At 43.3% G+C, this 20,572-nt stretch overlaps 1 protein-coding gene and 1 pseudogene across 1 annotated transcript in view; both read left to right on the top strand.

Moving 5' to 3' along the window:
• The window catches only part of Gata6 (GATA binding protein 6), a 31,476-nt gene extending 11,226 nt beyond the window's left edge, over positions 1-20,250 (top strand). Inside the window, exons 5-7 of the mRNA XM_070029452.1 lie at positions 225-312; positions 406-506; positions 18,679-20,250. Of these exons, the coding sequence (XP_069885553.1) occupies positions 225-312; positions 406-506; positions 18,679-18,846 (357 nt within the window). The 3' untranslated portion in view covers positions 18,847-20,250. The remainder of the gene's footprint in view (positions 1-224; positions 313-405; positions 507-18,678) is intronic.
• Positions 8,563-8,687, top strand: LOC138832695 (small nucleolar RNA SNORA48; annotated as a pseudogene).
• Positions 20,251-20,572: the final 322 nt, after the last annotated feature.

The raw sequence follows: 20,572 nt of genomic DNA, 5'->3' as shown, positions 1-20,572 counted from the left end.
CTTTTGTTTATTTGAGGCAGACTTTACTTAACCTTATTTCTAAGCGCAGGGTACATGAGACTCAAAATCTTCCTGGTTCAATGCTGGGATTAGATGTGTGTGCCACCACTCCAGGCTCCAGGTTGTTCTAAATGAGGAGTTTCAGTATCAGTGTCTTTGGTTTAGTTTTTTTTTTTTTTTGTATAGTATTTAATAAACTTAAGTCCTTTGTGAACATTTTGTAGGTGCCTCGACCACTTGCTATGAAAAAAGAGGGAATTCAAACCAGAAAACGAAAACCTAAAAACATAAATAAGTCCAAGGCTTGCTCTGGTAATAATAAAAAGCCATTTGATTGTAAAAAATTTTTGCCAACTTCAACAGTAGATACACATATATTTATATGACTCATTTTGAAATTTGCAGGTAATAGCAATAATCCTGTCCCCATGACTCCAACTTCCACCTCTTCTAACTCAGATGACTGCAGCAAAAATACTTCTCCAACACAACCAACAGCCTCAGGGGTGAGTGCCAAAGCCAAATGGACTCTGTTCTAACTGTAGTGGGTTGCTTTCTAGGAATTATCTTAAATTTTATCTTATCTGGCAGAACAATAATCTAGTTGTGACCCAAGAATAGTTTTTAGAGGAAATTACATTTAAACCTCAACCTAATGACAAATTTAAGTACATTACCAACCTCTTAATTAAGAGCACTCTGATTTTTGTGGTTAAATTAACCCCAGGAAAGAAGTTTTGAAGAGCTTTAGATTGTGTGTGTGTGTGTGTGGGGGGGAGAACCAGAGCTGATATATATGCATTTCTAATGAGGCTCAGAAAATCTTCCAGGGTGCCTGGCTAGGCAGATTTCCCCAGGCCACGCTGAAGCTGCTTTGCTTATGCGTTGCTTATTGTAACAACTCCTTTTTTTAATGGCTTCTGGTCTATTCTGCATTCACTCAGATGAACACTTTCTGGGCAACCTTGCACCACTATTATACCCAGGCTTCTTTCTGTCACATGGCAAGTTTGAGGGTCATGTATATTGCCTCAGGAAATGCCAAGTCTTTGTGAGGATCGCATAGTTTCTGTAAAGCTGTGACTGAAACCTTATCTTTTTTTCAGCTTATTTTTTTTAACAGTTTAACATTTTAACATTATTATTATCTTTAAGTAGCTGTACAAAGAAACCTTTCCTTCAGTTAAGAAACATTCCTTAATGTTTACCAAATTCACCTAGAATGCTCTTAAAAGGAAAAAAGTAATCTATATCTGTGCTGGTGCTGGGGCTCAAACTCAGGGTCTGAGTGCTATCTGTGAGCTTTTGTGATCTAGGCTAACACTCTCACTTGAGCCACAGCTCCACTTCTGGGTTTTTGGTGATTAATTGGAGATGAGAGTCTTACAGACCATTTTCTGCCTGGGCTGGCTATGAACTGTAATCCTCAGATTTCAGCCTCCTGAGTAGCTAAGATTACTACATTTTTGTGGTTAGTTTTTACATTGCCAGGGAAGGAATCCCGGGCTGTTCTGTCATTGAGCAGTGCCCCCACCCCTCAGCCAAAACGGTGACATGTTTCCCAGTCCTACTTAGGTTTATGCTAAGACTAGTTTAGGACTGGCTGGTGGCTCACACCTGTAATCCTAGCTGCTCAGGAGGCTAAGATCTGAGGATCATGGTTCAAAGCCAGCTAAGCAGGAAAAGTCCATGAGACTCTGATCTCCAGTAAACCACCAGAAAAATGGAGATGGCACTGTGGCTTAAGTGGTAAAGTGCTAGCCTTGAGCTGAAGAGCCCATGGACAATGCCCAGACTCACAATTCAAGCCCCGTGATGGACCAAAAAAAAAACAAACTAGGTTTAGGACCAAACACTGACTGGTATTTCAGTCCCTGTTTACTTAGTAATTGTATGTCACATTTTGTTTTGTCTTTGGAATTGCTGGAGGTTACTACAGATTCCAAGGTCCCTTCCTGGATTCCAGAGTCCATCTCTGGGTGTGGAGTATGGAAATTTGTGTTTATGAGAAGGGCCCTAGGTGAGGTTGAAATGCTGCCCCAGGCGTGAGGAACTACAGAACTGGATATACACAATCAAATTAAATATTCCAGGCAAAATATTTAAGCTGGTTAAAATCATTGGATATATCTCTTCCTCCAAATTCTTTGGAGAATTTTTTTAAAAACATGAAATAGTGGTTGATTCAATTGGAGAAGGGGAAAAAATTTGGTTATAGTTGTAACAAAGGTTGCATGTTAAAGAATGTTTCTAGCGTTATAAAGGTGGTGCTTTAAACATTGAGGGTTGCCTGTAACTTTAAGGATATAAGGTAGAAAATAAAACATAGTACTTGGAAAATGAAAATGTCAAAGTAGTTTGATCAAGTTATTCTGTCCTAAGGCCTCACAAAGCAATTCTGTAGGGAATTGAAGCCAAAACCGTGTTAGGCTTTTCAATGCATTGAGGGAGGGGCTTGGCTTTCCAGCTTTTGTCTTCACGGCTGGCTCCTAGCTCCAAGTCATTGTTGTGGGCATGTATGTAGCTTCAGTGTGGCAAGAGCCTGATTTGAGATAAATGCAGAAAAATGGGATATTTATCCAACCAACTTTTTTTGAGGTCTGGGTGCTTTTGGGAAGATGGAGTCAGATTTGCTTTTATGGTTCCAAAATGGGATCTTTTTTTTTTAAATTTTATTTGTGAACATACTGTACAGAGGGGTTACAATTACATGGGCAGGATAATGAGTACATTTCTTATCAAGCATTGTAGCCTCCTCCTTTTGTTTACCCTTCACATCCCTTCCCAGCCTCCCCCCTCCCCCCCAATCCCAATCCTTCCCAAAATGGGATCTTGCTAAATCAGTCCATTGCCCTTCAGGCAAAAGGAGGATGGAAAGGCATTCAAAGGGCTAGACCTTGGTGTTCATGCCTGAAATCCTAGCTTCTTTGGAGGCTAAGATCCAGCCACTCTGGTTTGAAGCCATCCCTGAAAGTCCTTGAGACTTTACCTTGAATTAATCACCCAAAAGCCTGAAGTGGCACTGAGGCTTAAGTGGTAGAGCACAAGCCTTGAGCCAGTTAAGCCAGGCCCTGAGTTCAAAGCAGCCCCAGTATTGACAGCAAAGAAATACAGGGACAGGGCTGGGAATATGGCTTAGTGGTAGAATGCTTGCCTAGCATGCATGAAGCCCTGGGTTCAATTCCTCATTCCACATGTACAGAAATCGCTGGTATGTGGCTTAAGTGGTAGAGTGCTAGCTTTGAGCACAGAGAAGCTCAGGGACAGTGCCCAGGTCCTGAGTTCAAGCCACAGGATTGGCACCAAAAGAAAAGAAAAGGACAGGAACAAAAACAACTCAAATAGCATCCAAAGGGTCTAGGAAGGGACCTGGCTGTCTGAGGTTGACCCTGGGCTTGTTGGTGGCCTGGCTCTGTCACCTCCGATAGAGGAAGCTTGCATGCCAGTCTAGTGCCCTTCAGAGGAAAATCCAGACCTCTCCCCCAGCCAGTGTAGAGACCAGGGTGTGAGAAGCAATAAGGGATTTTCAAGTTGGGGTTGTTTGACAAGTTTCCCACAGGTCTTTGACTACAAGCTTTCCAAGCTCTGCTGCCTCTCTTAGCCCAGGCAGCCTCCATGTGCCATCTGAAGCCTCTGGTAGCTAGTGTAAGCTTCAGCCAGGGGGCAGCTCCTGGCTGAGATTTCTAGCCCGAGACTTCTCACTCAGTGCACAGGCTGGCACGACAACTGGACTCACAGGCTTTCTCTTGATGTGGCCATAGGCTGTTACCTAGTCCGGCTATTGCTGCGGGGAACCAGGCCTTCCCTGGCAAAAACTCATCTGACGGCTGTTTTGGACACTTGGCCCCCCACTTTAAGAATTGTATTTTCTCTAGGTTGTTACCAAGGAGTGCCCGAGTGTACCTTTTGGCCCCTTAGCAGTTTCCAGTACTTTCTCTGGGTGGGCTGAGTCTTTTTCCTGCATGGCCAGTGTGACAGCTGAGTAGCTCTGAAGTGGATCCTGGAGGGTCATCTGTGAGCAGCTGGCAGAAGTGATTTTAAAAGGTGCCTGTGTTGACAAAGGTGTGTCATTTTCCCATTTTGGTCAGTGTGTAATGTTGGCGGGCAGTTGGCTTTGATGGCCGACTGAACGAGTCAGATCCCCAGCTGTTTAGAGAGCAGTATGTCATGCACAAGGCTGTCTCTGACTTGGGTTTAAGCTAAGCTAACAGATTTCTCCCCCTTCTGAATTCTACTGCCTTTGTGAGGGAGGTGGTGGAAATGAGCAGTGTAGGGAGCCTCCGGTGTAATGGGACAATAGAGGATGGAGACTGAGCCACATAGAGCCTCCTATTTTTTGTTTTTGCACTAGGGCTGGAGATGGAACTCAGGATCCTGAGTCCTGTCCCTTGGCATTTTTTTCCTCTCTCAAGGCTGGCATCTACCACTTGCCTCACACCTCTACTTTTTGCTGGTTGATTGGCTTCAAACTGTATCCTCAAATCTTAGCCTCCTGACTGTCTTGGTATTACAGGAGCGAGCCTAGCTTGTTGTTCACTTTAAATTAGTCTTACTTTGAGAAATCAGTTGCAGGAGATCACCAGTGCTTCTTACATGAGGGCTGCTCACACGGATTCCTGGGTTCTCTTGACCCAGCAAAGGGACTCCAAGATGTAGGATCCTCACCTAGTAGGTGGTTATTCTGGTTGCCCGTTGACCTTGGGCCTGGGCTTCAGGGTTCAGCATCTAGAAGGAGCAGAGATATGGGCAGGATCCCTAAATATAGCTTGGTTTTAGAGAAGCCAAATATAATTTTTACCCTTGTCTGAAACTTCATTTCTTTGACTTAATTTTTGTGTCTTTGTTTTGTCCTTGATGCTAATTTGTGCTTTAATGAGACTTCTGTCTGGGAATGAAGACATGCCTTCTGAGAGTCATTTAGTGGCTGGTGGGGGGGGGGTGGCTTATGACTCAGTTTCCCCTTGTCATCTGTGCAGGTTGGATGTGCGGGGAGGGCAGTCTTTTCCTGCTTACTATTAATTAGGAAGACTCCCTGCCATCCAGCCTCATTACAATCTGTTTTATTCTCATATTTATTAAGAAATTCGTTAAAGGTGAGCTTGATAGGTGATTAATTTCTACAAGTACCTTTACTGGCGAAGGTTTTCTCATGTGTAAATTTACTGGAAAATGTGTAATTTAAGTGACTTGAAATATAGCCCAGATTTTCTCTGGAATTTACTCTCTGAGGAGTTGTGAGAATATTAAAATCTTCTGAGTTATATTAATTAATTTACATTTTAGAGGGCCTTTTGATATTATTATGGGAAAATGTAGTAACATGTCTTATTTCATCAAATTCTAAAATGAGGTTTAAGACGCAGCTCTCTGGTTCCAATTATGACCTAAAATTCTTAAACTTGGGCTGGGAAGATGGCTCAGTGGTAGAGTGCTTGCCTTGGCATTCATGAGGTTCTGGGTTTGATTCCTCAGCATCACATAAGCAGAAAAAGCCGGAAGTATTGCTGTGACTCAAGTTGGTAGAGTGATAACCTTGAGCTGAAGAGCTGAGGGGCAGAGCCCAGGCCCAGAGTTCAGGCCCCACGACCAAAAAAAAAAACTCCAACCAACCAACAAAAAAACCTCTTAAACTGGGTGCGCTTAAACCTCCTAAACTCTGTAGCTCAAGCTTGAAATTTTATAAATTAAAAACAATTTTTTCTTAATGCCCTTTGGGATGGAAAGGATTTCTTTGGGGGAATGAAGTTTTTAATAGGGCTGAGATGAATACCTGAGGAGGAGAAGAAATCACTGAACACATTTTGCCTGCCTTAAACTAGTTTCTGTAAATAATCAGTTTAGTACTGAAGTCAGTATTCAAATGACAAAAACACTGAAGTTACCATTAAACATGTCATTAGTGAAGTAAAAGAGATGACAAATGTCTGTCCAGACCTTGCATTGCTGCTTGCTTAGAGGCCCTGCTGCATGGCAGGTGCCTCTTACAGAGGAGGAAATCAAGGCCTCACACCTGGAAGAAGGAGGAGGGGGGCCTTGATCTTAGATTTTACTGCTGGTAAATAAAGTATTGTAGGGGTCAAGGGGTGGGGATAGGGAAAGGGCTTCATGGAATATAGGAAATCTGAAATCGGTGGGGTGATTTTTGCAAGAGAAAATAAGGATAGGGGGATTCAGGAAAGTGTAGAAACATACGGGAATGGAGGGGAGCTGTTTTGGGGAGGTCAGTTTGACTGGAGTGCTTGAGGTAAGAAGCCAAAAAGGCAGGAATTGAGCTGCTGAATAAAACAGATGGAAAGTGGATATTTGAAAACCTTTAGTTTGACTGCTCTGAACAGTCAACAAAAGGTTAGACTTCAGTGACAAATTATTTTTTTGCCTGTATGTTGAGTCCAAAAATTAATGTTCTTGAATTGTGTGTGCGCGCGCGCGCGTGCGTGCGTGATAGTACTAGAGTTAGGGCTTATGAGCTTTCACTCAAAACTGGTGTACTTGAGCAACAGCTCCACTTCCATTTTTTTTTTTTTTTTTTTTTTTTTGCTTCTGCTTGGGCTGACTTCAATCTATGATCCTTATCCCAGTCTCCTGAGTAGTAAGAACTGCAGGTATGAGCTACTTAGCAGCTGGCTGGGTCTTTTGTTTTATGTTTTTTTTTTTAGGGCTTCTCCATTGCTAGTTTACTCACAGCTAGTGTACTATCAGTTGAGTCCTGCCTCCAGTTCCCAGAAGTATTTTCTAATTGATGCAAACAGCTAACATGAGTCTTGCAAAATGGACATCAGGAGTGAGGATCAAGTAGCTATAACCACAGACTCTGACCCCATGTTGAGTGATGTGGGCTGCATATAGTATCTATCTCTGTCTCGGGCAGGATGGGTGGGGTATGAGGCTGGTGTAAGTGATTGGAAGTAAGTTTTCTCAAGTGTGTGATTCTTGTTGGTGATACATGACTTCCACAGAGAGATTTAATCTGACTCCCTCATTGGCTGAATCTGTGCCTTGGTGGGTGGATCTTAGCCACTCTTCTATCAGTTTATTGCTGTTAAAAAGGTCTTTCTTTTCTGTTTCATTTTGGGATGCTCTGTGCCCCCACTATTGCAGAATCCTAAGTTGCCACTAATGGCCTATGTTCAGTAGCAGCCATTTGGGAACTGATACTTGCTGGGATCAGCTGCAGTAGAATTTATGAGGCAGTCTGAAGAAAGCTTAGGAGCTTAGGCAGGTCAATACTTAAAATCTTTTGTGTCGATTTTGTTTCATGAGTGGACCTTTGCAGCCTGTGGTAGAAATTTGGGAAATGTTTTCTATCTCACTATTCATTTCATATTTGTAGGGAAAAGACTTTTTTTTTTGGTCTGTTGTGGGCCTTGAATTCAGGGCCTGGGTGCTGTCCTTGAGCTTTTTTGCTCAAGGCTAGCACTCTACCACTTGGAGCAACAGCACTACTTCTGGGTTTTGAGAGGTTAAATCGGAGATAAGAATCTCATAGTGACTTTTCTGCTTGGGTTGGCTTTGAACCACGATACTCAGATCTAAGCCTCCCGAGTAACTAGGATTACAGGTGTGACACATCACCACCCCTTGGAAAATACATTTTATTAGCATACTGTCTTTCTCCACGTTTTGTCATATGGCTGGTCCTGCTAAAGGAAGTGAAAAGTATGAAGGACTTAAGAGTGGTAATGTAAGTAGCAGAAATCACCCTGATGCCCTATCAGAAAAGTAAATGGCATAATGTGTTATCTGCCTCAGGACTAGAGCTGTGGTTGTTTACCAGGGAAACTTTTTTTTTGACAGCCTTGGGGCTTGAACTCAGGGCCTGGATGATGTCCCTGAGCTCTTTTGCTAAAGGCTAGCACTGAATCAGTTCAGCCACAGATTCACTGATTCACTTCCTGTTTTTTAGAGGTTAATTAGAGATCAGAATCTCATAGATTTTCCTGCCTGGTCAAACCTTGATCCTCAGCTCTCAGCTGTTTGAGTTACCAGGATTACAGGCCTGGGCCACTATCCCCAGTTTTATTTTTATTGTTAATATAAAGGTGATGTGGGCTAGGAATGTGGCTTAGTGGTAGAGTGCTTGCCTAGCATGCATGAAGCCCTGGGTTGTATTCCTCAGTACCACATAAACAGAAAAAGCCAGAAGTGGCACTGTGACAAATGGTAGAGTGCTAGTCTTGAGCACTGTGACAGTGCCCAGGCCTTGAGTTCAAGCTCAGGACTGGCCAAAAATTAAAAAAAAAAAAAAAAAAGGTGATGTACAGAGAAATTATACTTAATATAAGTCAGGTAATAAGTACATTTCTTTTTGGACAGTGTCACTCCTTTCCACACTATTACCAAGTATACCCCCACAGTGTGTGTGGTTTGAAGCTAGCCGGAGCAGGGAAGTCCAGGAAACTTTCACTTCCAATTAACTAGAAAAAATGAAAAGTAAAGGTGAGGCCCAAGTCGTAGAGCACCTCTTGAGCCAAAAAAGAGCATGGAACTCTGAATTCAAGTCTCAGCACTGGCATACATACTAAAAATATGGCAGGTGGATAATATTAGGTAGAAAAATAATTTTCTCCCTGTTCTGGGCAAAGTGGCATCAACATCATCTTATATCAGCCAGGGGCAAAACAATCCCATGTTTAGCCTAGCATGGCTTTTGATCTGTGCCTTTGCCTGTTCATGCCTTGGACATACATGTAAAAAATAATTTTATTATTCATAAAAGTAGTAAAAGTATTATAGTACAGATTATAAAAATTTACTTTAATGCAGTTATATGAAATAAAGTTCTTTGAAAGTATCAAATAGGATGTGTGAGTGCTAAGTTGTGTAAAATTGTTTTAGAATGTTCCAGTTGCCTACAATTAAATTTTGTGAAGTCATTCCTTAACTGGCAAGTGCCCATTGCCTCCCCCACCCCTCCCCTGGCCCCAGGGATTATAATCCAAACCCCTCTTTTCCAAAAGAATAATAAGAGTTAAATAATCATTAATCTCCCAGAGGGGGCTGTAAGAGGGTTGTGGTTAGATCTTATTATTACCTCATTTGTAACCAGGATCCAGAGCGATGGCATAAGGTCACAGAGCCTGAGTTGAAGTGGGGACTGGAACCGACGTCTCCTGGCACTCCGTGGAGGGCTGCTCCCCCTCCCCGGGAGCTGACCAATCATCGCTGTTATTAATATCCTCGCCACACGCTCCAAGCCATGAGCATAAATATTTTGTTGGCATTTTATCTTCAGGCTCGCTGTGTGCCAGGCTCCCTTTCTCTCTTCCTTCACAGCCCCTTCTAATAACTCACGTTCTTGTCTGACCACATGGACCTTCGCGTGAAAGTCATGTGTCGCCCTGGCAGGGAATGTTACAGCAGCCTGAGTTCACATACTTTCATTTTGATCTGCTAAGGCCTTATCTAGGCTTTCTTATTTCAGTGTGTGTGTGTGTGTGTGTGTGTGTGTGTGTGTGTGTGTGTGTGTGTGTGTTAGAGAGACAGATGGGGAGGTGGTAAAGCAAAGTAAGAATACATTGTAGCAGATGCATAACTAATGGCTTTATACCTATATTAGGAAACACTAAAACTGTATTGCTCTTTAAGTAGTTTGGGTGGGCTGATAGGGCTATAGTTTATTTGTTTTTTGTTTTGTTTTGTGTGTTTTAGTCGGGTACTAGGGCTTGAATTCAGGGGTACTAGTGCTTGAATTCAGGGTGTGAGCACTGTCCCTGATCTTCTTTTTTTTTTTTAATTTAATTTAATTTTATTTGTGAACATACTGTACAGAGGAGTTACAATTACATGGGCAGGATAATGCGTACATTTCTTACCAAGCATTGCAGCCTCCTCCTTTGTTTACCCTTCACATCCTGATCTTCTTTTGCCCAAGGTTAGCACTCTACCACTTGAACTACAGCTCCACTTTTGCCATTTTGGTAGTTCATTAGAAATAAGAATATCATGGGTTTTTCTATCTGGGCTGGCTTTGTTTGAACCTCGATCCTCAGATCTCAGTCTCCTGAGTAGCTAGAATTACAAGCATGAGCCACCGATGCTGGCTAGAACTGTGGTTTATTTAATAAGTGACTGATTGTTTCTTAGTACTCTGAAAGCCAGAGTACCAGGTAAACAAGGACAGGCAGAAGTTGTTTGTCTTTTCATGTGGCCTTAAACTTAGGACACAGCTTTTCTTTGCAAATTACAGAACCATTGAAGGTTTTTTATCCCCTACCCCCACTCCCATCCCCCGTATTAACGATACAGATATTGCCACAAAACATAAAATAATATTACGGGAAAACATGGCTACATTTAAGAAATCTGGCTTAAAATGCTCTGAAATGTTATTGCTAAATGAGTCTTTGAAGAAAATGAATTCTTTTTTACTGGAACTGAAGTAATTTATTATGTCTCTCATGGGTGTCTGCCAAAAGAGTTTACTTAGCAATATGAAGATGCAAGGGATACGAATTAAATGCAGTGTGACAGCTCCGTTGGTGTGCAGGTTCACCTGTTAATTTTTCTCTGAAATGTCAATAATTTAAAAAGTCGCCTCCAAAGATAAGCATGGTCAATGTGACAACTCATAATTCAGCTACCTATCATCTCAGGTTTTATAAACACCGGACACTTAGAAAATTGGGAGACTAAGCACAAACAAGTTGTTTTATAGATCTCAGATTTTAACAAGCACACTCCAACAAACAAGGCATGGATTTCCGTGTTGGGATTTTGTGAGTGTCAGAGCCGCTGTCACCGTGATCTGACTCCATGGCTAGCCACTGTTGGAGTTGTCACAGAAGTCTTTCCTAAACTGGGGCACACATTCTTGTTTCCTTTTATTAAGTAAGCATAATAAGCATAAAGATTTTTCAATAAAAACTCCACTTAATATTGGTTGCTTGATTTGTAGTGAAGCCTGAATCGGTTCTGAAGTTTATTCTGGGCTTCATGGATTAGCAGCTGTGAAGAAACAGACGCTAGCTCTAGATTTGTCTGTGTGACTATCATGAACTGCCAAGGTTTGGTAAAAAGTCCCCCATGTTCTCCTCCTCCTGCTAAAGGACAGAAGTAATTCCCACCATCTGGCCCTTGTGAGTATTGCATAGCGTTACTGAGTTGCTCGCAGACCCTTCTGAAGCTCAAGAAGAGTAACAGCATTTAAATACAAGTTAATAGTAATGCATTTTATTTGCATGGCCATTTCTGGTTCTTGTTTGTTTGTTTCATTTAAAGATAGAAGAAACAAAAATTCTTATTTTCTAGAAAGGGAGGTTTGAAGAGGTAGAGTTACTGTGCTAAGAACCATAGTTTAGCCAGGTACTGGTGGCTTTTGCCCAGAATCCTATCTACTCAGGAGGCTGAGAGCCAGAGGATCATGGTTCAAAGTTAGTCAGGGCAGAAAAAAAATCACTACATCCATCTCCAATTAATCAGCAAAAAGCAGAACTGTAGGCCAGTTCTGTAGATGGAGTGCCAGCCTAGCAGATGTGTGGTTCTGAGTTCAAACCCCAATATCACAAAAAGAAAGAATCATGTGTTTAAAGATTTTTCATTCATTCCCCTGTTCATGAACTTTACAGTAAAGGTACATTGTTTTTCATTTGTTCCATAGCAGAATTACTCATTTTTTTCATTTCTCCTGATAGTCAGTACTCCCTGGGGCTTCTTTCTTGGTAGAAGGACATTGGGGAAAACTGCTTGGTCCTTTGACCTCTCATTGAGGTGGAGAGACATTCATCCAATGTCCTCAAACCATTTCTGTTATAAAAGTGAAACCTAGAATTGAAATGTTACCCAGGTTCCTTTACCACTTCCTATATGAATACAAAACTAGAGTGACTCTGGTTCATTTTGGGGAGAACAGCCCTTTCTTTCAAATGCTCCTTAACTTGAGGTTGTAGGGTCAGTCTTCCAACCACCCCTTCACTCTCTCTCTCTCCCCCCAGCTCATTCTTGCATGGCCACCTACAATCACTGAGTACGCTCATAAACTCCCTCCCTGCAGTGTTCTGGCTGTTCAAGTGTGCACACATTCATAAAACAATTCGCTCCTTTGCTTAGAACAGATTGTGGGTACTGAGTTGTTTTTCACCTGTCCTGAAAAAGACAGCATCTCACAATGTGGACAGAGGTTGTTGAGGCAAAGGGCCAGCCAGTAAAATTCCAGAAAAGAGTCTGCTAGAAATTGAGTTAGGTTGTAGCCAGCTAAGGTGAGCAACAGCAGTCTTGGGGAGAGGAGGGGGAGGTGTTTTTTCTTGCTGTGGTGGGAACATTGGAGGCTTCTGTGGTGATTGATTCTCACACGTTCTGACTGAGACAGAATCTGTCCCTGGATCTTTCCGAGTCACCTTCTAAACTATCTGTCACTTGTGTCTGGCTCCATTTCGCCTCCGTGCAAACTGTTTGTATAGTGGACGTGAAGATTTTCATGCAAGTATTTCCCCTTCGCTGGCATATGTGGATAATCTCTTTTTCACCTCCTTTGGGGAAAACAGCTGAAATGCTGCAAAAGTCTTACCTAGAGGCTATTAAAGCAGAGGAGAGGTTTGGCAGTGAGTGACAACTGGCTTCTCAGACAAAAAGAGCTGTGATTACAAATGTGCTTGGATGTATGAGAAAAGACAGGCTAGGAGTTTAGGTGACCTGGAGCTCAGGAGCAGCATGACCTTCATCAGAGCCACAGGCTTCTGGGTAACCACACCCTCCCCGCCACCTGCCTGGGTTTTCCTAAAGAATGAGACAGCATTAGATGCAGCACAGAGACTGGCATACATCCTAGTGGACTTCTTCGGGGATTCAGAAATGAAATTTATAGCCTTATGTGGTGTTTTACTCCTGTAATCCCAACAACAAGGAAACAGGCCAGAGGATGGCAAATTTGATTGAGGGCCAGCTGGGCTATTTAGCAAGATCTTGTCTCCAAAAAAAAAAGTATAATTCAGGCTAGGTGCTGGTGGCTCATGCCTATAATCCTAGATACTCAGGAAGCTGAGATCTGAGGATTGAGGTTTGAAGCCAGCCCAGGTGGAAAGTTTGAGACTCTCCATTTAATCACCAGAAAGCCAGAATGGAAGTGTGGCTCAAGTGGTAGAGCAGTAGCCTTGAGCAAAAAAGCCCAGGGACAGTGCTTTGGTCCTGAGTTCAAGCTCTAGGACCATACACAAAATGGTGTACACAATTCAGATTTGTTAGACAAGACTAAGCTCTGAACCATTTTCCTCTTGGCTGTCTGTCTGTTTTTCTCTCTCTTTTGATGGAGGTTGTATTTAGCTCCCCTTCAGGGAAGATGTGAAGTCAAGGGAAAGAAAGGAGTATTCTTCTGGGAGCCACACTGCTGGGCATTTGACCACATGAGTGTGTTAAATCAGAAGTCTTTTAAAACAGCAAAGGCTTAAGTCTCTTGGAAAATCCAGAAATGTCAGTGATCTAAAGCTGCTTAGGCTAGTGGAGATTCCATGTCCCAATCTGCAGCAGCCTGAGCTTTCCCTGAAGTCATTTCTTCCTTTTGGAGCGAGTTTTCCAGCCTGGCGGCGCTGCCTGCCCCCCACCTACCCTGGCCCTTGCAGCGCTAAGCCCTGGCTGGGTCTGGCACTGATAACACATTCTTTCAACAGGAAGTACCTCCATTTTCAGTTGTCTGGAGGGTGGAGAGCAGATAAGCTGTGAAGAGAAACACAGAACAGATTTCTGCTCCACCCTCACTGCACTTTGATCAGGGAGGACCTCCGCCTGGCCGGGGCTGCCTGCCTGGCACTGGGAGGGAGAAAGCTTAGCAGTGTCAGCTGTGGGCATTCCAAAACCCTCTTCTCTTCTTCTCTACTCCAGGTACACTTGTTTAACTTAGTCTGAGTGTCTGCTTTTGCTACCCTGAGATATGTGTCATTGAACTGCATAGAGTCCTTTGATGGGTTTCATTAGAAGTGGGAAAACACTCACCAACTGAAATTCATACTTGTGTTTATTTGCTGGCTACTGCCTCCTCAGTTATCATAAATGTCCTCTGATCTTTTTTTTTTTTTCCTCCCCTCAATAGTACTGATTCTTTCCCAGGAAGGAAAGGAACTTAGGAAAGAAAATGATAACGGGCCATGTTTCTTTAGGAGAGTCCTCAGGGTTTTTCTGCAATTAAATGTGCCAAGAGTTCAAGTCCTTATGACACATGGCTCAGTGTGCTCAGAGTTCTGACTCCAGTAGAGATGTGTTTGATGTGTGCCTGGATATACAGGTCTCAGCTTATTGCCAGGAGGCATGGAAATGATTCAAGGGTGTGATGGCCTTCTACTGAATTCCTTCTTTGGTATCTGTCATTTTGGCACCTCATTCTGTGTTCTGTTTTGGTTTTGATTTTGAGTCTGGTATTAGGCCTTGAACTCAAAGCCCATGTTCGATCCCTTTTTCATTTAAAGCTAGCCACAGCTCCCCTGCCAGCTTTTTGCTAGTTAATTGGAGATAAGAGTCTCACACTTTACTGCCTGGTCTGGCTTTGATCCTGTGAACCTCAGATCTCATCGTAGCTAGGATTTACAGGTATGAGCCCCCCATGCTGGCATACTCTAGTTTTTCAAGCTGTTTCATAACTATATTCAGGCTAGATGGACGCTTAAGTGATTATGTCTCAAATTTCTGGTACTAGTATTCTTCCCCAAAGTAGGTTGCGTATGTGATTGCATTAAAATATTCAAGCAAAATACTCAATGAAGGGTACAGATGGTTCTTTCCCTATGGTTCTTTCCCAGGTTCCCTGGTAATACTTACCAGGACATAGAATTCATATGTTTAGGACATAGAATTCATATCCTGCTGTTTTTCACTTACCCCATGGTATGACAGGATTTTTTCCATCTTGCTGCCCAATCTTACTATTTTTTAATAATTGCATCAATGCTGGTGGAGCGGATGTACCCTGCTTTTCCAAACCATTCCCATATCATTAGACATGAGATTGTTTCCATGGTTTCCACTATTATAAGTAATCCTGCAAATAGATGGCTTCCTTTGTGTAGCCTTTCCTTTCTTTTGAATTGTTTCCTTATAATACATTTTCAGAAGTGAAATTACAGGGTCACCTAGGACATGAACCTGTGGTTCTGGACATTATGGCTAACTGCCTTCTGGAAGCTGTAAACCAGATTACAGCCCTACATCCCAATGGCATGAACATTTGACATCAGTATTGCAAGCCTTCTCTACCTTTTCCTCCATCTTTGCCCTTTCCCCCCCTTTTTTTTATTTCCCCCAATATTGAGTGTAGTAGTCCTGTATTTTAATACTGAACTACCACCCTGGAATGAAATGATGGCTTCCTTCAATAATGGAATGGTGGACACAGCATAGCATCCTGCTGACATGGTCACAAACACGAAAGCATTTAGCTGTCAGGACCATTCTCCAGGAAAGTAATATAAGGACCAGGGTCCAAAGAGTAAGCTGAGGGAGGCCACAGTTCCTGAGGTTGACTGATCCATGGTAGCCACTTGCTTCTTGTTCCCCTTTTTTCTTCTTTCCCTCTATACCCCCTTTCTTTCATCTTTTTTATTTATTATTATTATTTTGGGTCCAGTCATGGGCCTGAACTCTGGGCCTGGGCACTCTTCCTCAGCTCTTCAGCTCAAGGCTAGTGCTCTACCACTTGAGCCACAGTGCCACTTCCGCCTTCTTTTTCCTGCTTATGTGGTGCTGAGGAATCGAACCCAGGGCCTCATGCATGCAAGGCAAGAGCTCTACCACTGAGCCACCTTCCCAGCCCCCTTCCATCTTTTGATGGTACTTAGATGTGAACTCAGGGATGATGTCTGCTAGATTGGTGCTCTGTCACTTGAGCTATGCCTCCATCCTGAGTTATTTTGGAGATGAAGTTTTGTGGACTTTTCTGCCTTGACTGTAAGTCCCTGGATCTCAGCCTACTTAGTAGCTAGGATTACAGGCAACGGTGATGAGCCCCTGGCACTCTGATTCCTTTCCAGACAATATTTCACTCCCCACCTTGGCCACTCATTTGGCGTTCATGATAAGCAGCTGGACTGCCTGGCTGGTAGTGTGTAATGGCTTAGCTGCCAATGGTGGTGGTGACTTCAGATCCCTCTTCTGTCCCAGCCCCTCTGTCCTGATGTTGCAGGTGGGCTGTTTTCTTAGTGATCCAGGTCCCTCCTCTTGTGTTTCTCAGGAATAACCAGAAAGCCCCACATGTGCATTTAGTGCAACCAGATTCATAGCATCATTGTTTGATAGGGCTATTGCATTTCAGAATTTTCACATGAATCGACCTTACATGTGAGACATTTCAATGACTGTGTAGTGTGATGTTTTGTACATTGAAAGCCCTCAGTTTTAGGCTTTGTGTTTGTGTTACTTAAGCTGAACTTTGAGTGTAGGGGTCTTGTTCCTGGATTTTCATAAGCTCCCCCCCTTTTTTGGGAGGTGGGTCGTGGGACTTGAACTCTGGGCCTGGGCACTGTCCCTTATCTCTTCAGCTCAAGACCAGCACTCTACCACTTAAGCCACAGTACCACTTCCAGTTTTCTGAGTGGTTTATTGGAGATAAGTTTCACAGCTTTGAGTTTCACAGCTTTTCCTGCCCGGGCTGGCTTTGAACCGTGATCCTCAGATCTCAGCCTCCTGAGTAGCTAAGATTACAGGCATGAGCCACCAGCACCTGGCTTGAGCTCCCATTTTTTTCTGGACAAAGAAAGGAATAGGATCTATGAAAGGGGGTTGGGTTTAGTCTGCTTGGGGGAGGAAGTTGGAGAGGGCAGAGAGTGAGTCATATGACTAGAACTGGGGGTTTCTCCCCTGCCTCTCAGCTTGCTACAGGAGTGATGAGTAGGAAGCAGGTTGGGAAAATGGCGTTGAAGAGAGCTGTTTGCTTCTAGGGTAAGGATGCACAGCACACTCCCAGTTTAGTCAATGTTGGGTGCTCTGCTTCCTACGACTGGTTTATCTCAGGATTTAGTGGAGTCATGTAAGAAGACAAGTTACTAGAATAATAGAGAAAAAAGTTCTACCTGTAACAAATAACAGGTAGCCAAGAATGTATGGAATGGAATCCTGAAATTAGGGAATGGTCCTGATAGAAATGTGGGAGAGGGCAGGTGCTGGTGGCTCACACACCTATAATCCTAGAGACTCAGGAGGCTGAAATCTGAAGATGTCAGTTCAAAGCCAGCCCAGGCAGAAAAGTCTCCTGAGACTCAAATGGGAAGTGGTGCTGTGACTCAAAGTGTTAGTTAGCCTTGCGCTAATGAGCTCAGGGACAGCACCCAAGCCCTGAGTTCAAGCCTCACAACTGACCCTCCCCCCTAAAAAATGTGGGGGAGGGAAAAAGGTGTGGTTAAAGTACATGGCTGTGGCTAGATCTTTAAGCAATTCTTTCAAATTTAATTGTTTTCTCAAACAGATCCAGTCACATTAGTTTTAGTCTACTAAATTATATAAGGTTTCTATTTGGCCTTTCTCACTAGGATAGAGAATGAATGAAACAGGGGACAATTGACATTTTGTCTCCAGAATTGATTATGGGCACACTAGTGCTATTAGAAAACACAAACTGCAGCAAAACATGTGTGGCCTGTTTTTGTAAAGTTAAGTAAATGAGATACCTATTAAAATCTTAGAGTTTCCAGTGGCTCACACCTATAATCCCAGTACAAGAGGATAATTAGAGGCCAGCCTGGGATAAATACCAAGACACTGTCACACAATGCAACAATGAGCAACAAATCCCACCAAACCTGCGTTTGCCTAGTTTCATTTCCATCAAGTCAGTGTTTTTAAATGTAGTAGAGAATGTTGAGCATGTAGCCTTTTATGGATTCTGACCTCCCTGGCAAGCTAGCTGGTGGCTCTGCTGTTTATTTCCCTCTCCTAGTGACAGGATGGTGTGAGCCATGTGGCATTTACCTGTGAAGTGTGGTTTGTTTCACTTGTGAGAGATCTCCAAGTTTGTTCGGCAAGTTTACAGATAGGATTCCTCCAGCTTTCTGCATCCTGCTGTGTGGTCCTTGAGTTCTAAAGTTAATGTACGGTGTTTTTGTTTTTGTTGGTCATGGGTCTTGAACTCTGGGCCTGGGCACTGTCCCTCAGCTCTTCAGCTCAAGGCTAGCACTCTACCCTTTGAGCCACAGTGCCACTTCTGGCTTTTTCTGCTTATGTGGTGCTGAGGAATGGACTCCAGAGCCTTGTGCATGCAAGGCAAGCGCTCTACCACTGAGCCACCTTCCCAGCCCCAATGGACGGTGTTTTTAAGAGCATAAGTTACAGGCTCAGGCCTGCAATCCTAGCTACTCAGGAGGCTGAGATCTGAGGATTGTGATTTGAAGCCAGCCTAAGCAGGAAAGCCCAAGAATGAGACTCTTCACTCCAATTAACCTCCTCACAAAAAAGCTGGACCTGGTGGCGTGGCTCAAGTAGTAGAGTACTAATCTTGAGCATAAAAGCTCTAAGGGACCAGCACCCAGGCCCTGAATTCTAGCTCCAGTACATACATGTCCACCATGCCCGAGCCCCACACACTAAATTGCCAGGATTAGACTAATGCCATGGGGTAACGCCATGGCAGCCCAGTGAGGGCTCCTACTTGTGGGCTGCTGGACAGAGCAGGGCTGACTTCCTGATTTCCTCCTGGGTGTGCTGAACTAGTAGGATGGGGTCAACTGACAGTGATGGGTAACCATGTCTTCTCTGTCCCATGTCTGCCAGGCCGGGGCTCCAGTGATGCCTAGCACGGGAGAAGGCCCCACCCCTGAGAACAGCGAGCTCAAGTACTCAGCGCAGGACGGGCTCTACATTGGCGTCAGTCTGTCTTCCCCAGCAGAAGTCACATCCTCTGTGCGACAGGATTCCTGGTGTGCTCTGGCCTTGGCCTGAGCTGGTGCTGCTGGGGATAAAGAGGACTCCCCCCCACTCTGAGGGCCTCGAACCAGCAGTCCACATGGTGGCAACCAGACAGACCGAACATTCCTCCGATGCGTGATTTCTGTGCCTTTGTTTTGAAAGTGATGTATTTCCCAAGAGGCTTGCTTCTGGGGAAAGGCCAACGGCAGTGGCACATGGCCGGCCTCCTGCAGCCGGGGCGGCCTCCGGCCAGCCTGCCTCTGCGCTGTCCCCTGAACTGCTGGCACAAACTGGGACATGAACAATTGAGATTCTTTTTTTTTTTTTTTTAAAGGTTAATGTGTATTGCCCCAAATCATGTGCTTCTTTGGATCGATTATGGTTTTTCTAGAAGTTCTTCACACCTGTGCCACATGCCAAGTTCACAAGTTCGTGGAGACCATTGGAGGCCGTTTGGTACTCACGGCTAAGGAGGAGGATTGCTTTCTGAGGTGTATTGTCAAGTGTATTTGTCAGTTTTCAAGACTGCCGAGCTGTGACTGAATCTTCTCGAAGCTCAGCTTGGGCAACTGATCTGAGCTCACTCAGAATTTGTAAACAGGGTAGCAAACAAGATATTTTTTTTTCTTCCATGTACACAATAATTTTTTTTTTAAAAAGTGCAATTTGCGTTGCAGCAATCAGTGTTAAATCATTTGCATACGATTTAACAGCCTTTTTTTTATAATGAATGTATACATTTTAACTTAATGGTACTTAAAATAATTTAAAAGAAAAAAAATGTTAACTTAGACATTCTTAAGGATTTTACAAACTACATCCCATTTTTACCTTCCCAACTGTCCAAAGAAAACTCATGTCAAGAACAAATCCCTCTCAGGAAAAATTGCCTTTCTCTATTTGTTAAGAATTTTTATACTAGAATACCAATATACCCCTTTTTCTTTTTCTGTGGATATGTGCTGGAAAATTTGCAACAAAAACTTTACTACCTAAAAAATAGCATTTGTAAATACTCTAGGCATCTGTACACGCTCTGATGAAGTCTGTATAGTGTGACTCACCACAGGTTGGTTTACATTAATTTTTTTTTAAAGGGATGTCAGCTGGGCGTTGGTAGCTCACGCCTATAATCCTAGCTACTTGGGAGGCTGAGATCTGAGGATCTTGGTTCAAAGTAAGCCTGGACAGGAAAGTCCTTGAGACTCTTATCTCCAATAAACTACTCAGAAGAAAGCCGGAAATGGTGCTGTGGCTCAAGTGGTAGAGCGTTAGCCTTGAGCAAAAGAAGCTCAGGGACAGCGCCTAGGCCTAAAGTTCAAGCCCCAGGACAGGCAAAAAGTTAAATAAAAAAAAAAGGGGGGGGATGTCATATGGAAACCTATTGCACCAGAGTTTAAAAAAAATAAAAAGGGTATTGTTTTGTCTTCTGTACAATGAGTTCCTTTCCTTTTAACTTGATTTGGATGCAACACAGGGTGGTTAAATCTTTATGAAGTAAGTGTGGGTATGGTGATGAAAACCTGCCTTAAGGATTTCCTTTTGGAGTTGTTGGAGGCTTCGGTGTATTGGAAGTTGGCACTTCTCATTGGATTTACTTACCATTGGATTGGTAACAACTTTTATTTTTGGACAGTCCTAAGGTTTGAACTCAGTACCCTGTGCCTTCTAGGTATGCGTGTATACATACTATGAGGTGTTTGTTTTTTTGTTGTTGTTATTGGTTGTGGGGCTTGAACTCTGGTCTGGGTACTGTCCC

The sequence above is a fragment of the Dipodomys merriami genome, unplaced genomic scaffold (genome assembly GCF_024711535.1).
Source record: "Dipodomys merriami isolate MVZ:Mamm:240054 unplaced genomic scaffold, mDipMer1.0.p SCAF_2, whole genome shotgun sequence".
Taxonomy (NCBI): domain Eukaryota; kingdom Metazoa; phylum Chordata; class Mammalia; order Rodentia; family Heteromyidae; genus Dipodomys; species Dipodomys merriami.
This window is presented reverse-complemented; position numbering and strand designations above follow the sequence as displayed.